The 15,533-nt window shown below is 43.6% G+C and overlaps 1 protein-coding gene across 1 annotated transcript in view; it reads left to right on the top strand.

The window, feature by feature from the left end:
• Nucleotides 1-15,533, top strand: part of LOC147446881 (DEAD-box ATP-dependent RNA helicase 20-like) — a 119,909-nt gene that overhangs the window by 39,607 nt on the left and 64,769 nt on the right. Inside the window, exons 4-6 of the mRNA XM_086522825.1 lie at nucleotides 87-182; nucleotides 1,282-1,356; nucleotides 1,441-1,602. Coding sequence (XP_086378951.1) covers nucleotides 87-182; nucleotides 1,282-1,356; nucleotides 1,441-1,602 — 333 coding nt within the window. The remainder of the gene's footprint in view (nucleotides 1-86; nucleotides 183-1,281; nucleotides 1,357-1,440; nucleotides 1,603-15,533) is intronic.

The following is a 15,533-nucleotide window of genomic DNA, read 5'->3' as shown; positions in this document are numbered from 1 at the left end:
TGCAACTTTAAAGATTTCGTTGCTATGTGTTCACTGTTTGTTGATGCAGTTTGTTCCTTTGTCCTTTTTTTAAATGACTTTTACAGCATTGCTTAGCACAGCCTTCTATTCGACATGGGGATGGGCCTTTAGCTGTGGTTCTCGCTCCTACAAGAGAGCTAGCACAACAAATCGAGAAAGAGGTGTTGATCCGAAAGTGCTGTTTTTCTGTATTCTTTCAAATTCTTGGTCCTGGGAAGAAAGGATGTGTGTGTATTGGACAAAGAGCCATAAGAGAAGTTCTACTCGTATGTCGCTTCTGTGTATCGGCAAGGCCACAAAACTGCATTTAAGTTCTAGCATGTAGAATTTGAAAATCAGTTGGGGGTATTAATAGCTGGTTAGTTTATTGAATGCAATTTTAAAACCGTATATCTCTTTTTTATGCTTTTCATGTTACAATAAGTGTGTTTCAAGAATGAAGGGATAAATATACATGTATACGTATGTGTGTGTGCATCTATTTTTGCATCCATTGTTGCTGACAATCTGTGTGTGTATGGGCTCCACGTGTCCTTGCATACGTATTACGTGCGGTGTGTGTAAAAGAGAGACGGAGAGCGAGAGCATGTATTGACATTCAGCTCTACCTCCGTGTCATGGATGATGTTACTGGTGGGGATATAGTAGCTAGTCAATACCATGTTTGGTGGAGTTGGTATTATTTTTCTGTCTTGTGGATAACTACCACTAGTCTATAAGTTTTTGCGTTTCTTCATAGGTGAATCTGGGATTTTTCTTTCATCTAGGTATATGTACACGTGTACTAATGCACCATCTGTAGGTGGATATGTAAGTAAAAGTTTTCTTCCACACTTAAGCCAGCAACACCAAAACTTTTCTTATTCTTATCAATCATGGAACAGAATCGTGGGCTTTAACTTTTTTTGATAAGTCTGTGGCCTAATATATTCTTGACTGGACAATTATATCTCTTTTGATTTTAATTTTTGTCCTTGCCACGTTCAGACTCTTCCTGAGAATGTATGTTATGGCGAGTTTTCAGTGTGGGTTGGTACAGTTCAGTTTAAGTTGGAAGGACTGTACAGAATAGTTTTATGAACGTGTTTGGCCTTTACAAGCTTGGCTGTGCCAAATGGGCACACAATAAAGTGGAAAGTAAAAGCTAACAGAAGCTCTATTCCTCCTACAATTCTATATTGAATTACTCGCAAATCAAAATTTGGCTGTTTTGTGTGGACGTTGATAATAAGTTGCTTTTGGACTTTGCTGTCTTTGCAGGTGAAGGCTTTCAGTAGGTCTCTTAACAGCTTTCGAACAGCCATTGTTGTTGGCGGCACAAACATTGGTGAACAGGTTGGTAGACATGCTGAGTATTTATTTGCTGGAGGGGTTTGTATTATAAGCAGCCCTTATGTTTCCCCCCATGGTATGTTTCAGAGGTCTGAGCTCCGAGCTGGGGTTGAAGTCGTCGTAGCTACACCTGGAAGGTTCATTGATCACCTTCAGCAAGGCAATAGTTCACTGACTAGAGTCTCTTATGTTGTTCTTGATGAAGCTGACAGAATGCTGGATATGGGCTTTGAACCACAAATAAGAGAGGTAAACAATGTGGCACAGTGGAATGCTGTATTTGATAACTAGTTCCAATTGCTTTGAAAGTCACGTTGTTTGGTTTGGAAACTTAGGCCCTGAATCTTTGAATTAGTTTTGATATTCCAACAATGTGCATCATAGCAGCTAAGTACTGGACGCGATGTATAATACGGCAGGATATAATAAGCATACTTAGGCTTCCTCTTTACAGGGCCAATGTAAAGTATGCCCCTTTTCATGTGACATACATTTAGGCAGGCTAGGGCAAGAGTCTTTCAAGGACCTTAGTGTCGTGCTTAGCTGATGATAATCGTGAGAAAGATCTCGCATCACATACACAATATCCGCTTCAGTGGTTCCGTCTCTGTAGAAAATTACCCTTTTATGTTAGAGAGAGAAGCAAGAGGTGCTTATTTCATAAGGAAGTCATACAATAGAATTGTCCTCTTTTAAGGATGCACCTTTGATGATTACTTAGCTGATGATAATCGTGAGAAAGATCTCGCATCACATACACAATATCCGCTTCAGTGGTTCTGTCTTCGTAGAAAATTACCCTTTTATGTCAGAGAGAGAAGCAAGAGGTGTTATTTCATAAGGAAGTCATACAATAGAATTGTCCTCTTTTAAGGATGCACCTTTGATGATTACTTCCAACGGAATGATGCAATTGGAGATCAGGCTGTCCTCTCTTGTCTGGGCAATACCTGCTATCCAACTCCAAGCAACTTGTAGGTACCTCTTTGGGCTCAAATTTAAGGGATCTTCCAATTCGGCCTCTTCCATCCATTTTGCATCCATTGGTGAGTAGTTCTTGAACTTCACCAAGTAACGTCTTGCAACTTTCCCTCTTGACTTTCCTTGCTTTATGTGCCATTATCTGTTCAGGAACAAGAATTTCATCCAATTCTTCGACTTCGGGCTGTTCCTTTGGAACCATATTCGTTGGCACATCACCAACAAAGGGCCTTAGAAGGCTCACATGAAAAGCATTATGTATCTTCCATCCTTTTGGTAGCATCCAGACGCAGAGTTTGAGAGCAGAGGTCCCTCGGGAGTTGTACTTTAAAATGATTAATGATTAAGAAATACCGAAAGGGGCGCTAGACTTTGGGGCCAATACCTCTGGGCACGGAACTACACCGGGCTCTCTCTCTCTCTCTCTCTAGAAGAGGAACAACGAAGAAGGGTATGCGCTCTACACGTGAGAGTGACTGGCCTAAAAGATTCAGATAAGGTGGACCAAGAGGTGAAGAGCCTCATGTCAATGATGGGGGTGGAGAAGCCCTCGCACACACAAGCTTGGAGAGTGGGCAAGAAGAGTGAAGATAATGGGGAGAGTTCAAAAGAACAAGCTCTCATTTTGCGCTTTCCCTCCATGGAAGAAAGAATTTTTAAAGAAGAGGCCAACCCTCAAGAAAACAAGTATCTTTTTAGGAGATGACCTTACACTCTCACAGCTTGCACATATGAGAGAGGTCATGCCGGAGATTATAGTAGCAAGGGAGAAGGGAAAGTTAGCCTTCTACAGAAATGGACGAGTAGTGTTTACAGAGCACCGCTCTACATGACGGTGCGAGACCTATGGGACCACTCTCAGGATGGCGATTTGGAACTGTAATGGTTCGTATAGACTTGATGTGGGAGCCTTTGAGGACAGCTTCAGAGACAAAGACATTGTTTTCTACTCAGAGACTCATCAGGCTCCGGGACAGTTGATGCCGCATATATCAGGATACAAATGGGAGACAGCCTGCCGGACATGCACCAGATCTAAGCATGGGACTAGAGGATCAGGAGGTGTAGCAGTTCTTTTCAGAGAGGAGCTCCAATGACTACTGCACATAGTTCTGAGAGATGATCAGGCCAGATACTTGTGGGTGAGGCTGAGGGCAGAGATTGGACGTTTCTTGTACATCGCCATATGCTATTTTCCTCCCAGCACTTCAGTATATGCTTCACCCAGAGGACATTCTCCTTACTCTGTACTTGATGATGATATCTGGGAGTTCTCCAGGGATGGAGACATCATACTTTTGGGGGATTTCAATGCCCGTACAGGCGGTTCACAGACGGTCTTCTATGACACCTCAGAGGAGATGCTCAGAAAGCTAGAGCCAGAGGAGATGGGGCTTGAGAGATGCTCACACGACAGAGAGCATACAGAGTATGGGAGATACCCGAGGGAGATGACGACTACTCACAGTTTAGCCATACTGAATGGCTTACCGACTTTCCCATCGTCTACAGGTTTTACTTGTTTTCCACACAGACATGGGTCCAATACTGTAGACCATGTTCTGACACATCCGAGCTTTATCTCACATTCAGGACTTCACAGTGGGGCCCAGGCCTGTTGGGATAGCAGTAGATCATGCACTTTTGGCATTATCAGTCTCCTTTGAGTACAATACATCTCATGCCTCACGGGGTGGTAGACATCCACGCTATACTTTTACAACAGAGACTGACTTAGTCTATGCAGAGGAGATACGTAGGCTTTTATGCACATCAGAGCCAGTATACACAGTGGAGGAGATCACATCTATGCTGACAGTGACATTACATGGGGCAGCGACAGAGGCATACCCACACACTCTGCCTGGTTAGAGACGTCGTTCCGGGCACATGCCTCAGAACAGCTAGTATGATGAGGAGTGTCGACAGAGGAGAGCTCAGATACAGCGGGAGCTTGCATTGGGAGTGATCACCTATGGACAGTCTCGTATTGCTACACGACGACTAGGGCGACGAAAGAAGCGAGCTTTCTTGGTCTAGATGGAGCAAGATTTATATCAGCTCTTCCGTAGTAGAGATTCAGGAGAGGCTTGGCGTCTATTCCATGAGCAGTCTCCCCCACCAGTGATTACTTCTACAGAGATATGGGGGCAGTATGCAGCATCTTTATACACTGTACCTGGACAATCACCACTACTAGATCCACCACAGCCATGTCCGGCTACAAGCACCTTCTTTACCATTGAGATGGTAAAGGAGGCCATTGACAGGATGAAGACCAGACGGGCACAGGATCATGAGGGTTTGGTAGTAGAGCACATTATACATGCTGGGGATTTGTTGGCAGAGATGCTTGCACGGTTATTCAACCGTGTCATGTGTGAGGGCTTTCCTGAGTCTTGGGAGATTATTTACTATTGTACCTATCTTCAAGACAGGAGACCCCACAGTGCCGGGGAATTACTGTACTATCATGGTAGGACACACATTGGCACGGTTGTATGCATCCATCCTTGAGCATAGGCTGAGCAGTTGGGCAGAGATTATGGGCATACGGGCACCTGGGCAGGCTGGTTTCAGGAGGGGTTTCTCTACACTGGATCATGTCTTTACACTCAGAGCCATCATTGAGGAGGGTCGAGCACATGGTAGATGGATATATTGCAGCTTTGTGGACTTCCGCAAAGCTTTTGACACAGTACCGAGGGCGAGATTGATGCGCCGACTTATGGAATTGGGGGTACCCACAAAGCTGATATGGGGGATTATGGCATTGTATAGTTCAGTGATGGGTCATGTACGCACATCAGAGGGGATATCTGACATAGTTCACTTCACTATCGGAGTGAAACAGGGATGCCCATTGTCCTCTACTTTATTTGGTATGTATGTTGATGAGGTCTCTGATTATATTGACAAAGGAGGAGATAGAGGTGCTCAGCTTGCGGGGACATGGATCCCTCTTTTATTGTATGCTGACGATATCGTGTTGATATCAGACTCGCCAGAGGGTATGCAGAGACATTTGGACGCATTGCATAGTTTTGCAGGGGATAGTCAACCTTGGTAAAACCAAGGTCATGGTATTTAATACCACGCCACAGTGGGTTAGGAGATCAGCACCTACATTCACATATGGGGAGGACAGTATTGAGTACATTGATGCATACACATATCTTGGGATGGTCTTTAGTGGACCGAGGTTCACATTGAAAGTGGCAGCAGACACTAGATTGACTCGTGCCTATGCAGCCCTAGGCGGCTTAGAGAGGATTTGTTCGCAGGTTCTGTTCTAGGAACCTCGAACAAAGCTCTGGCTTTTCGACACTTTGGTTGCTTCAGTTATGCACTACGGGGTTCAGGTTTGGGGACCGTCTGTTGACAATGCTGGATGGAGTAATATGGAGAGACCCTTGATATCTATGATTTCTAGGCTGATTAGAGCCAAGGCCTCAGTTCCACATGACATCATACGAGCGGAGCTTGCTGCCCCACCTATGGAGGTTGAGGCACTCACCAGATCAGTATCATTTGTACACAGCTTATCGAACACCACCAGGGACGGTATGCTAGGCTTGCTCTTGAGTCATCCAGACAGCTGGCATTACAAGGAGATACATCATGTTGGTATGCATAGATGAGCTCATGGTTTCATAGGCATGGTTTCAGCATGGACAGGTTGCCCCCTTTCCAATATTCTCTTGATGCACCATCTTTGGCTCTTACACGGATGGAGACTACTAGACTCATTCGGCAGGATCTTATCCAGCTTGATAGCTGGAGGACTTGGATAGAGCCATCACGGGAGTTGGCTACGAAGAGGGCTTTCTATAGAGAGCATCTTCTCCAATTCATGACAGACGGATTTGTCACACGGCCCAGCTACATGGACACACATCTATCTCATGGGTTACGATGTGCCATAGCCTACAGGCCAGATTCACACATCTTCACACCAGCTTGGGATTGAGACAGGTAGATTCAGAGGCATACCAACAGACAGTAGGATATGTCAGTTATGCCATGCAGAGCCAAAGACAAAGTTTCACTACACATGTCACTGCACAGTCTACTATGAGATACGGGGACGCTTTCATTGTTTATTCAGAGATGGTTTTGACTCGTTAGATAGAGTCATGAGATATCAGGATCAGAGATGTCTCGGATTATTTCTACTTGAGATACATAGACATAGAGACTCTCTATTGAGAGGGCAAAGACAGAGACAGTCCCAGAGACGCATCTCAGATTTCTTCAGTATGAGTACCACAGAGGCAGAGGGGACGACATCATGACAGAGCTCGGTTCCCACCCATACACACACCAGCAGTACTCTCATTGACCGAGCTATAGAGTTGGGGAGATCGAGATGACCGCGACTGAGGAGGGGAGCCACGCAGCACCGGCGGAGATTGCGGCAAAGGATCCACAGGATTCTAGCACGACACCCAGAGTGCCGATCAGGATAGGCTTCATGCTATTGCTATATTATATCATGGTGACACTTATCCCCACTTGTACCTTTGTGGCATTATACCATTGCTCAGCCTACCAGCCACCCATAGGAGTCGGTAGCACTCCTATCTCAGTTCTTAGTTTGTAGTTTTCTTTATTTGTACCCAGACTTGGTACTAGACTCATCATTGTAATCAGTTGGTCTCATAGGTCATTTTGGCCTTTTGTAGACGTTAATATATTATTTTTATTTCATTTTTCATTTCTCTCTCTCTCTCTCTCTCTCTCTCTCTATTTAAGTTCAGTGATTTTGAAGTTTCTGTTCGTGTGTTGCTATTCATTTCTTCTTCTACAGAGGATCCGATCCCTTCTGCAACCCACACAGATTCTCGAGGAGAACACGACAGAATAGTCGAGATTTTAACTGTATGTGAAAGAATCTTCGTGTCCCGACCCCGGACTTATTAGCCATTGCCACCTTTACTTCATTACGCATCGGGCACGCTCCCGTCTTCTCGTTGTCTCTTATAGGGCATGAGCCATAAAGAACCCCAAATTACACATGGGTTCTCGCGGAGAATCTGACAGAGAGAATATCTCTCGGTGGGTAGGCAAAGAAAAGTTTAAATCGAGCGCGGGAACTGAAGAAAACAATGAAGATTTGAACAAATTCTTGGCGGAAAAGTTTGCCAGAGCGCAGTACAAACGTCAACTGTAGGTTGACACATTGATCAAGTACTCGAGACCCAAGATTTGCAAAACACCTGAAGGATTACTTGATTGATGAGATTTACTCGAGATGGCGAGAGGCCAGTGATTTTCCTCTCAGGTCTAGAGCAAAGTTGAAAGGACAGACGAGTGCAGAAAAAGCGGAACATGTACTTGGCAAAAAAAGGTGGACAAAATTCTTGGAAAGAAGAACTAGAGGACTACCAAAAGACAAGCCAGGGAATTTTAGAGCAACCGAAGAGCATAGAAGAAAGAAAAGACGAAAGCCTTGAAGTGCGTGAGCGAGAGCGCGCGTGTGTGTGCAACAATGGAGTTGAGAGAAGAAGAGAGGAGACATAGGTTGTGGTGGACTACAAACATAATAGTGTTTAGGGTTATGAGTCCTTATTGTTTTATGTAGAATGAATGGTCAGTGTTAGTTCTCGGTTAGTGTCCGGCCATCCAACACTTGGGCGCGGCACATTGGGCTTTACCACCCCAACAATCTCCCACTTAAAGGACAATGTGCCTTTAAGCTGGGGTGGCAATGTATATGTACAGGTAGACAATGACCATGATCATCTACCCTATGCCAAGGAGTGCCCGACAGTGTGCAAACTGCTCTGAAGGTAAGCCCTTTGTTAGAAGATCAATAGGATTCTCAATGGTGTGAATTCTGGCAAGCTGCAATTGCTTGTCCTCAAGCACCTCGCGAATGAAGGGATACTTCACATCCACATGCTTTGTCTTTGCATGAAACACTGGGTTCTTTGCCAATTGTATAGCACTCTGGCTATCATGATGTAACACAGGAATCGATGTAGCCGACCAAGCCATATAGCTTCCTTGCAAGCTTCTGAAGCTGCAACATATTCAGCCTCTTTAGTAGACAAGGTAATGCAATCTTGCAAACTAGGAGATTTGGACAAGAGAAGATCCACTTCAGGCTATGTCTTTGAATTCACTGGAGGTGCAGTTTCATGGCAATATGCATAATCTGCATTTGTGTAACCCGTTCCACATGCTTCCTTTTGTCCAAAGCAAATGCACATGTCTTTTGTACCATTCAAATATCGCATAATCCCTTTTACTACCTCCAATGCTTCTTGCCTGGATTTGATATATATCTGCTAACAACTCCCACTGCAAAAGCAATATCAGGACGTGTAGCAATCATGGCATACATCAAACTCCCAACTGTAGATGAATAAGGCACTTGTGCCATTTCAACTTTTTTCTCTTCAGACTTAGGGCAATCATTTTTAGAAAGTTTCACATATGGAGGCAATGGAGTACTCAATGCCTTCCCTCTCTTCATATTGAAATGCTTGAGCACTTTATCAATGTACTCAGATTGAGACATAAAGACCAATTTCTTGCATCTCTTGCCTATTGCGCATGCTAAGGATATGGCTTGCTTCACCTATGTCTTTCATTTCAAAGTTCGCATGTAACTCTAACTTCAGGGCCGAAATCTCATTCGTGCATTTCCCGGCAATTAACATATCATCCACATAAAGGACCAAAATCAGCAAACTACCATCTTCAACTCGCTTAGTGTAGAGGCAGTGGTCCATATCGCTACGCTTGTGGCCTGGAGAGAGCATGAACGAGTAGAATTTACGATACCACTCCCTTGATGATTGTTTTAGACCAAAAAGAGTTTTTTCTCAGCAAAACCTTCTGGCTGCTGCATATAAACTTCTTCTTGAAGGTCACCATGCAAGAACGCTGTCTTGACATCCATCGGAAATCTTTTTTCCTATAAAAGCTCGCCCTCACTCCTCACACTTTCATAGCTCTCACTCACTCTCGAGTCTCAAGCTTGAAGCCACTCTCTTGAGTCTCACGGTTCACCCTCCCTCTCAAGCTTGAAGCTTGAAGCCACTCTCGAGTCTCACTCTCGCACTCTCTCTCAAGCTTGAAGCTTCAATCCACTCTCACCCTCTCTCTCAAGCTTGAAGCCACAAGCTCTCAAGCTTGAAGCTTCATCCCTCTCGCAAGCTCCATTCCTTCATCGCATCCCTCTCTCAAGCCCCATCCCTCTCTCAACTTTCAAGCTCCATCCCTCCATCCCTCTCTCGAGTTTCAAGCCTCAAGCCTCAAGCGCCATCAATATGGCACAAGCTTCTGCATCACATGAAGGTCCCTCGGTTGGTAAGATAGGAAAGACGGACGAGCCTTCATGGTGGGATGAGGTGCACTCTGAAGTCTTGGGCAAAGAAGGCGGTGCAACATGGACGTGCAAACTATGTAGCTTCCAACGCAAATCCGGGACAAGCAAGGTTCGAGCACACCTCCTTCACATAGTGGGGGAACAAGTGAAGCATTGCAAGAATGTGACAGCCGAGAAGAAGAAGGAGCTTGAGATCAAGGATGCCATCATGAGAGCCAAAGCAAATGATCGACCCAAGTGGCAAGCCATTGACCCCAATCACTTGGTTTTTCCTTCTTCTACCACTCATTCGCAAGCTTCCGTTGGAGGTAGTAGTGCGGCGGCTCAAACATCATTTCAAACGATTACTCCCTCTCTTCCCACCCATCGTCAACAAACTCTAGATGCGTCATGGGATCCGAAAAAGAAGGAGGATGTGGATGTCGTCGTTGCTCGCTTTTTTTATCACGACCATATCCCTTTCATAAAGGCTCGGTAAGTTTCAAGTTCTCAATGCTCTTTCATATTATGACCATAACTAGTATGTTTGTTTTCCATTTAACATTGTCTTCACTTTTGACCTTTGTGACATGTACATTGTATAGATCGGACGACTTCAAGGCAATGTGCACAAGGATTGGGGATTACGGGCCACGCTACGTGCCACCCACTTCAGAGGCCCTCCGTACTACTCTTCTTGATAGAGAGAATGCCGTTGTGGAGATGGTTGTCGTAAACATGAAGCGACAATGGGCCAAGTATGGAGTGACACTCATTGCAGATGGATGGAGCGATGTGCGGGTATGTTGCACGTGTCAATGCAAGGAACTTGCCGATACACTGTGTGCGAGCAACAAATGGCTCCAAGCACACAACAAGCCTAAACTAGTAAGCTCAAAGAAGGCGATGGTGTGTCACTTACCACTCTACGCTTGCTTCGTGGAGGATTCCTTGCCGTGAAGAAGGAGCCGCCGCTTCGCCGCGCTCAACTGCTTCGCCGCCGTCGTGCCGCCGTCGCAATGCTCGATCGCACACTCTCTCTCTCTCTCTCTCTCACGCATACACACACACACAAGGAGATGAAGAAGAAGAAGATAGAGATGGAGCAAGAACACTCTTCTATTGCACAAATGAGAGAATGAGTGAATTTTAGGTTTAGTTGACTTTTGTATGAGCTCGCCCCATTCACACTTGGGCGCCCATGCTTAGCCAACTAATCCCTTGAATGTTGTAGTTAGAGTGCGCCTCTCATCAGCGATCACTCTTATCCTTTTCCTATTGGACCGACAAGCTCGGTACCTGACTCTACCAAATAAATAACACAATGTCCGTCGTAGGTTACAACGTCCGTCGTAGGTGATAGGGTGTTCGTGAGGCATGAGGGTCAACATGCCCCCCTTCCTGATGTAGATTCCGTCCTCGGAAGCTATTGAGTTGAAGCTCGTTCGTCGAGATGGAAGAGCATTTGAGATGAATGTTCTTAGCCTTCTTCAGTTACTGCAAAATCAAACAACATTGGCATAGTAATTGCATTCTCATAAGCGATTAAAAAGCATATGCAGTTTTAGGCAGACAAATTGATTGGTAACAGAATTTTAAACAATTTGTCAGTAATAAACATTAAATTGCAATATAATCAAATGCATAAACAGATGTAAAGGTAAAAAATTAAACAAGTTTGGGGTCGCTAATTTAACGATCGAAAGGCACTAGAGATCGACTATTAATACCATGGGTAAGCTTCTTAATTTTCTCTGGTCAATTAAGTTGTTTAATCGCGAGAGCCAAGTATTTCATGTTCGAGGGCTGACTAGAGACTGTACCTAGAAGACCTTGTAGTTAAGCTACGATAAAAGGAATTTCTCATGAAATCATCGCCTGACTGATTACCTTTTCTTTGATCCCCCAAAGTCTTTTCACAGTGATTCAATTTTGATGTGTGTGCTTATTTTGTATGCCTTGGGTTTTTTGCTTTTCAAGGAAAAGTGCCCACCCTGTGAACCTCTAGGGCTCTAGTACCATAGGCGATACATGTGAGTGAAGTACCCAATTAAGCTGAGATTTCTCTTCCAGCTTAAGATTTTACAATGTGGCACTTTGATTTTTTGTTTGTTCATTTTAAACATTTTTAATTTTGTAACTTTGGGGGTCATATAACACTGATACACCTCTCCAGGCTCATCATACAAGTAAACTCTCTTTATAATACTTAAGCTAAAGGTCAATAGGGTCAAGCCCACTAGAAAGCCCTAGTACATTTCACACAATGCTGCCTAAATCGGATTAAGAACCTAAGTAACCATTGATTATTAGGAAGGCATTCCCCATGGTATTAAGAGAAGATCTCTAACGCCTAGCTTGGTCAAACTAACTTAGTTGGATTGCTTGATTTTTAAATCTAGACAAGTGATTATGACAAAAAATTCATTGAATTTAATGTTTGGTACTAAGAAAATGCGCTGAATATTATGCTACCAATCACAATCAAAGCAGACAAACATGGATGCAAAAAGATAAGGGGCAATGCTAATAGACAAGAAACACCTGTTTGTGTCGATGGTCGCGCTTGATTTGAAGTGTGAATGAGAGAAAGATCCCATGAAGGTGCAAATCCTAACAACAACAACACGTTTCTGTACACACTAAGAAACACAAAGAATACCTCTAGGAGACACATCAGTGGGAAAAGGTACCAACACTTCTTGAACACGACAAAAAAAACATAAGGAGTCCTAATCTAATTATTTGCACTCCCCCTAGAGAGTCAAGGGAATAGGATATTACAGAGATTGGGGGGAAACCCTAAGGCTAAACCCCTATCCTCGTCGTCGAGATAAACAAAGTCATCATCCATGAGACCATATGTGCCATTCGTGTAGTCATGTAAATCTTCTTCTTCATCATAGGTACCCATGTTTACTAAGAAGGTCACTAGACGCCTATAGTCATCTTGGTTAAAAGGATAGGCTTGTGCAATAGGAGAAACGCTCTCTACTAAGTATGGATCAATCGTGGTCAAGAGACGTATCAGCCACTCTAACTCCTCAAAATTCCTCACATGCTAGCGTACTTACCAAATCCCATTCATATGCAAGCACCGGAAAGACCATGTGAAACATTTGTGAAAAGTAACGAGGGTACCTCTCACCCAAGGCAGGAGTCGATGACTCTAGCGTACTAGCCATATTTGTACACGCAAATAGATGATGGTTAGAGTGCAAATATTACAAGGGTCGTGTTCTTGTGCATAATGTGTTTTTATGATTTTGTGTTATGGCTCTTGCTCTTTTACGTTTTTATCTTGTTTTTGTGAATATAAGGTTATATATATATATTCCCTAAGATTGGAGATTAAGAGGTCAGGGAGAAAGGTTGAGAGGAAAGCAAGTGAATGATGGATGTCAACAAACACTCCCCCCTTCCTTGGGTAGATCATACCATTTGAAATGATGTCGTCACCCTTTGAAACCAGTTGTTCCAAGTTGTTATAGGTGAAGGCTTTATCCAATAGTTTTCGGCTACTCTATGCGTTTCATCTAGTTGCAAGGGTGGTAAGGTACTCTCTCATGATTTTATTTGCAACGTCGTTGTAGGTGGTGAACTCACAACGGGAGGTGTAAACTCTTTCTTGCTTGTATGGATATGTACACTGGTAGGTGGAGGTTGTGTCGAAGCTTCTATTTCCGTATAGGAACTACATGAAGAGCAAGAAGCTTCATTTGCTTTCCCTGTTCCTGAGCTAGGTGAAACAAATCGTTCTTTCTTTGGTACCCAAACTAGCTCTGTGTCGCATTGCATGATTTTTTCCTTTCTACGATCTTCAATTTGTTTTGGAGCCACAGGATTGAGCTCACATGGGCCCGGTGACAAGTAAGAGCACAATTTACATTTTGGCACCCAGATTTGATCATTTCCTTCAGAGTAGCCTTAGGCTTCCAATATTTTTTTAGGAATCCAATGCAACATTTCTTTACATTTCTTGGGGCGAATGGGACGTCTTTTACCAGGCTCTTGTCTTTTAGCATTGGCTATGGTTCCTAAAGAAGATTTAGGGACCCACTTGTATGTTTTCTTTGTTATATTGGGATGGGTCTTGTGTGTCTCAAGCTTTATTTCAGCTACATCAGTTGAAGCTCTAGAGACTTGGGCTATGGGGACATATGGTTCAACCTCTTGGACATGCAATGTTTTGGGTTTTATTTCCTTAAGAGGCAATATCTCAGGGACTATGGGTTGCGTGGCAGGGCTAAGAGTTGGTTTCTGTGTTGTGACACCCCCTGTCTCCCAATCAATAGTGCATTTGGTGGCTATCATCCACGTGCGTCCTAGGTTTATATTACTCTCCATAGTTCCAACAGGCATGACCAAAAAGTCTTGAGCTACAACCCCATTGTCATAACTGACAGAAGTGTGTCAGATTCCAAAAACTGCAGTTTTTTTCTTGTTGACACCCTTGACTTGGATAATACTCTCAGATAGAGGTGGCTTCCCTAACTGACACCACATCCCATATGATAGCAGATTATATTTAGCATCCGTGTCTAATAAGACGTTATATAGCACTTTTCCATAGGTGCTGTTTAGCTTAACAGGGTATCGTAGAGGTGTGTTAGAGTCCAACAAATCCTCGTCGATTTCAACGTGGAATGCATGTGTGACTCCAAGGTGAGCCTCTCGTTTTCGTCTTATACGTTGTTGTCGCTCCTTAGCCTCAGCTTGAGCTTGTATCTTCTTCAATTCTATTTGTGTCTTGGCTGCCTTTTTTGTATGGATGGCACGCAACTCCTCTTGGCTTAAAGGATCATAGTATCTTTTAAATTTGCTTCCATTGAGGAATCCAATGGTTTCAACTCCATCAAGAGTCTCCACACGAATGGTTCCTAGTGGGGTGATCTCACATACTCTATATGGTCCTTTTCTCGCATATTTCAACTTTTTCTTTTCGTTACGCAGTCCATACATAAGGACTTTATCATCAACATTGATATCTTTGTTCTTTAGATGACGGTCAAACCATTTCTTCCTCCTATCTTTCTCCACAAGTGCATTTTGGACAGCTAATTGCCTCTCTTCATCTAGCCTTTCAAGGATATATAATCACTCAACTAAGGGGTTACCATCCCAACCTTCTTGAGAAGCTACTCGAAGACTAGGAACGACAAACTCCCATGGCATAACCGCTTCTTGGCCATACACCATCTTGAATGGTGTGCAGTTAATGGCAACTTTATACGCAGTACGATAAGCCCATAGAGCTGATGTAAGCTTTAAATCCCAATCTGTGTGATGAGCTTCCACCGTTTTGGTTAAGATAGAGATTAAGGTCTTATTGGTGCTCTCAGCTTGGCCATTTGCTTGTGGATAATAAGGTGTGGATTTATGGTGAGCTATCATAAAGTTGGTAGTGAGTTCTTTTATTACTTCATTTATAAAATGAGTGCCATTGTCACTCACAATCTCAAAGGGACAATCAAATCTTGTAATAATGTTCTCAAAGAGAAACTTGGCAGTTGACCTCGCATCGACCTTACGTGTCGCCCTGGCTTCCGTTCACTTTGTCACATGGTCAGTGGCAACGATAATATATCGAGATTGAGTGCTACGAGCTGCCGGACTAATTGGGCTTACAAAGTCTAAACCCCATTTTTCAAATGGTTGAGTCACTTTAACAAGATGTAAGGGCATCTTATCCTTTTGTTGTGTGATCTTGTAACGTTGGCATTCATCACATCCTTTTGCAAAAAGTGATGCATCTTTAAATAAGGTTGGCCACCAATAGCCTGATTGCAACACCTTTCTAGCTGTTAGTTTCCCTGAGAAATGTCCTCCGGCTATACCCATGTGGGCTTCTTGCAGTATGTATAAATACTCATTCTCACGG

The sequence above is a fragment of the Adiantum capillus-veneris genome, chromosome 11, assembly GCF_014529385.1.
Source record: "Adiantum capillus-veneris isolate H3 chromosome 11, ASM1452938v2, whole genome shotgun sequence".
In the NCBI taxonomy this organism is placed as follows: domain Eukaryota; kingdom Viridiplantae; phylum Streptophyta; class Polypodiopsida; order Polypodiales; family Pteridaceae; genus Adiantum; species Adiantum capillus-veneris.
This window is presented reverse-complemented; position numbering and strand designations above follow the sequence as displayed.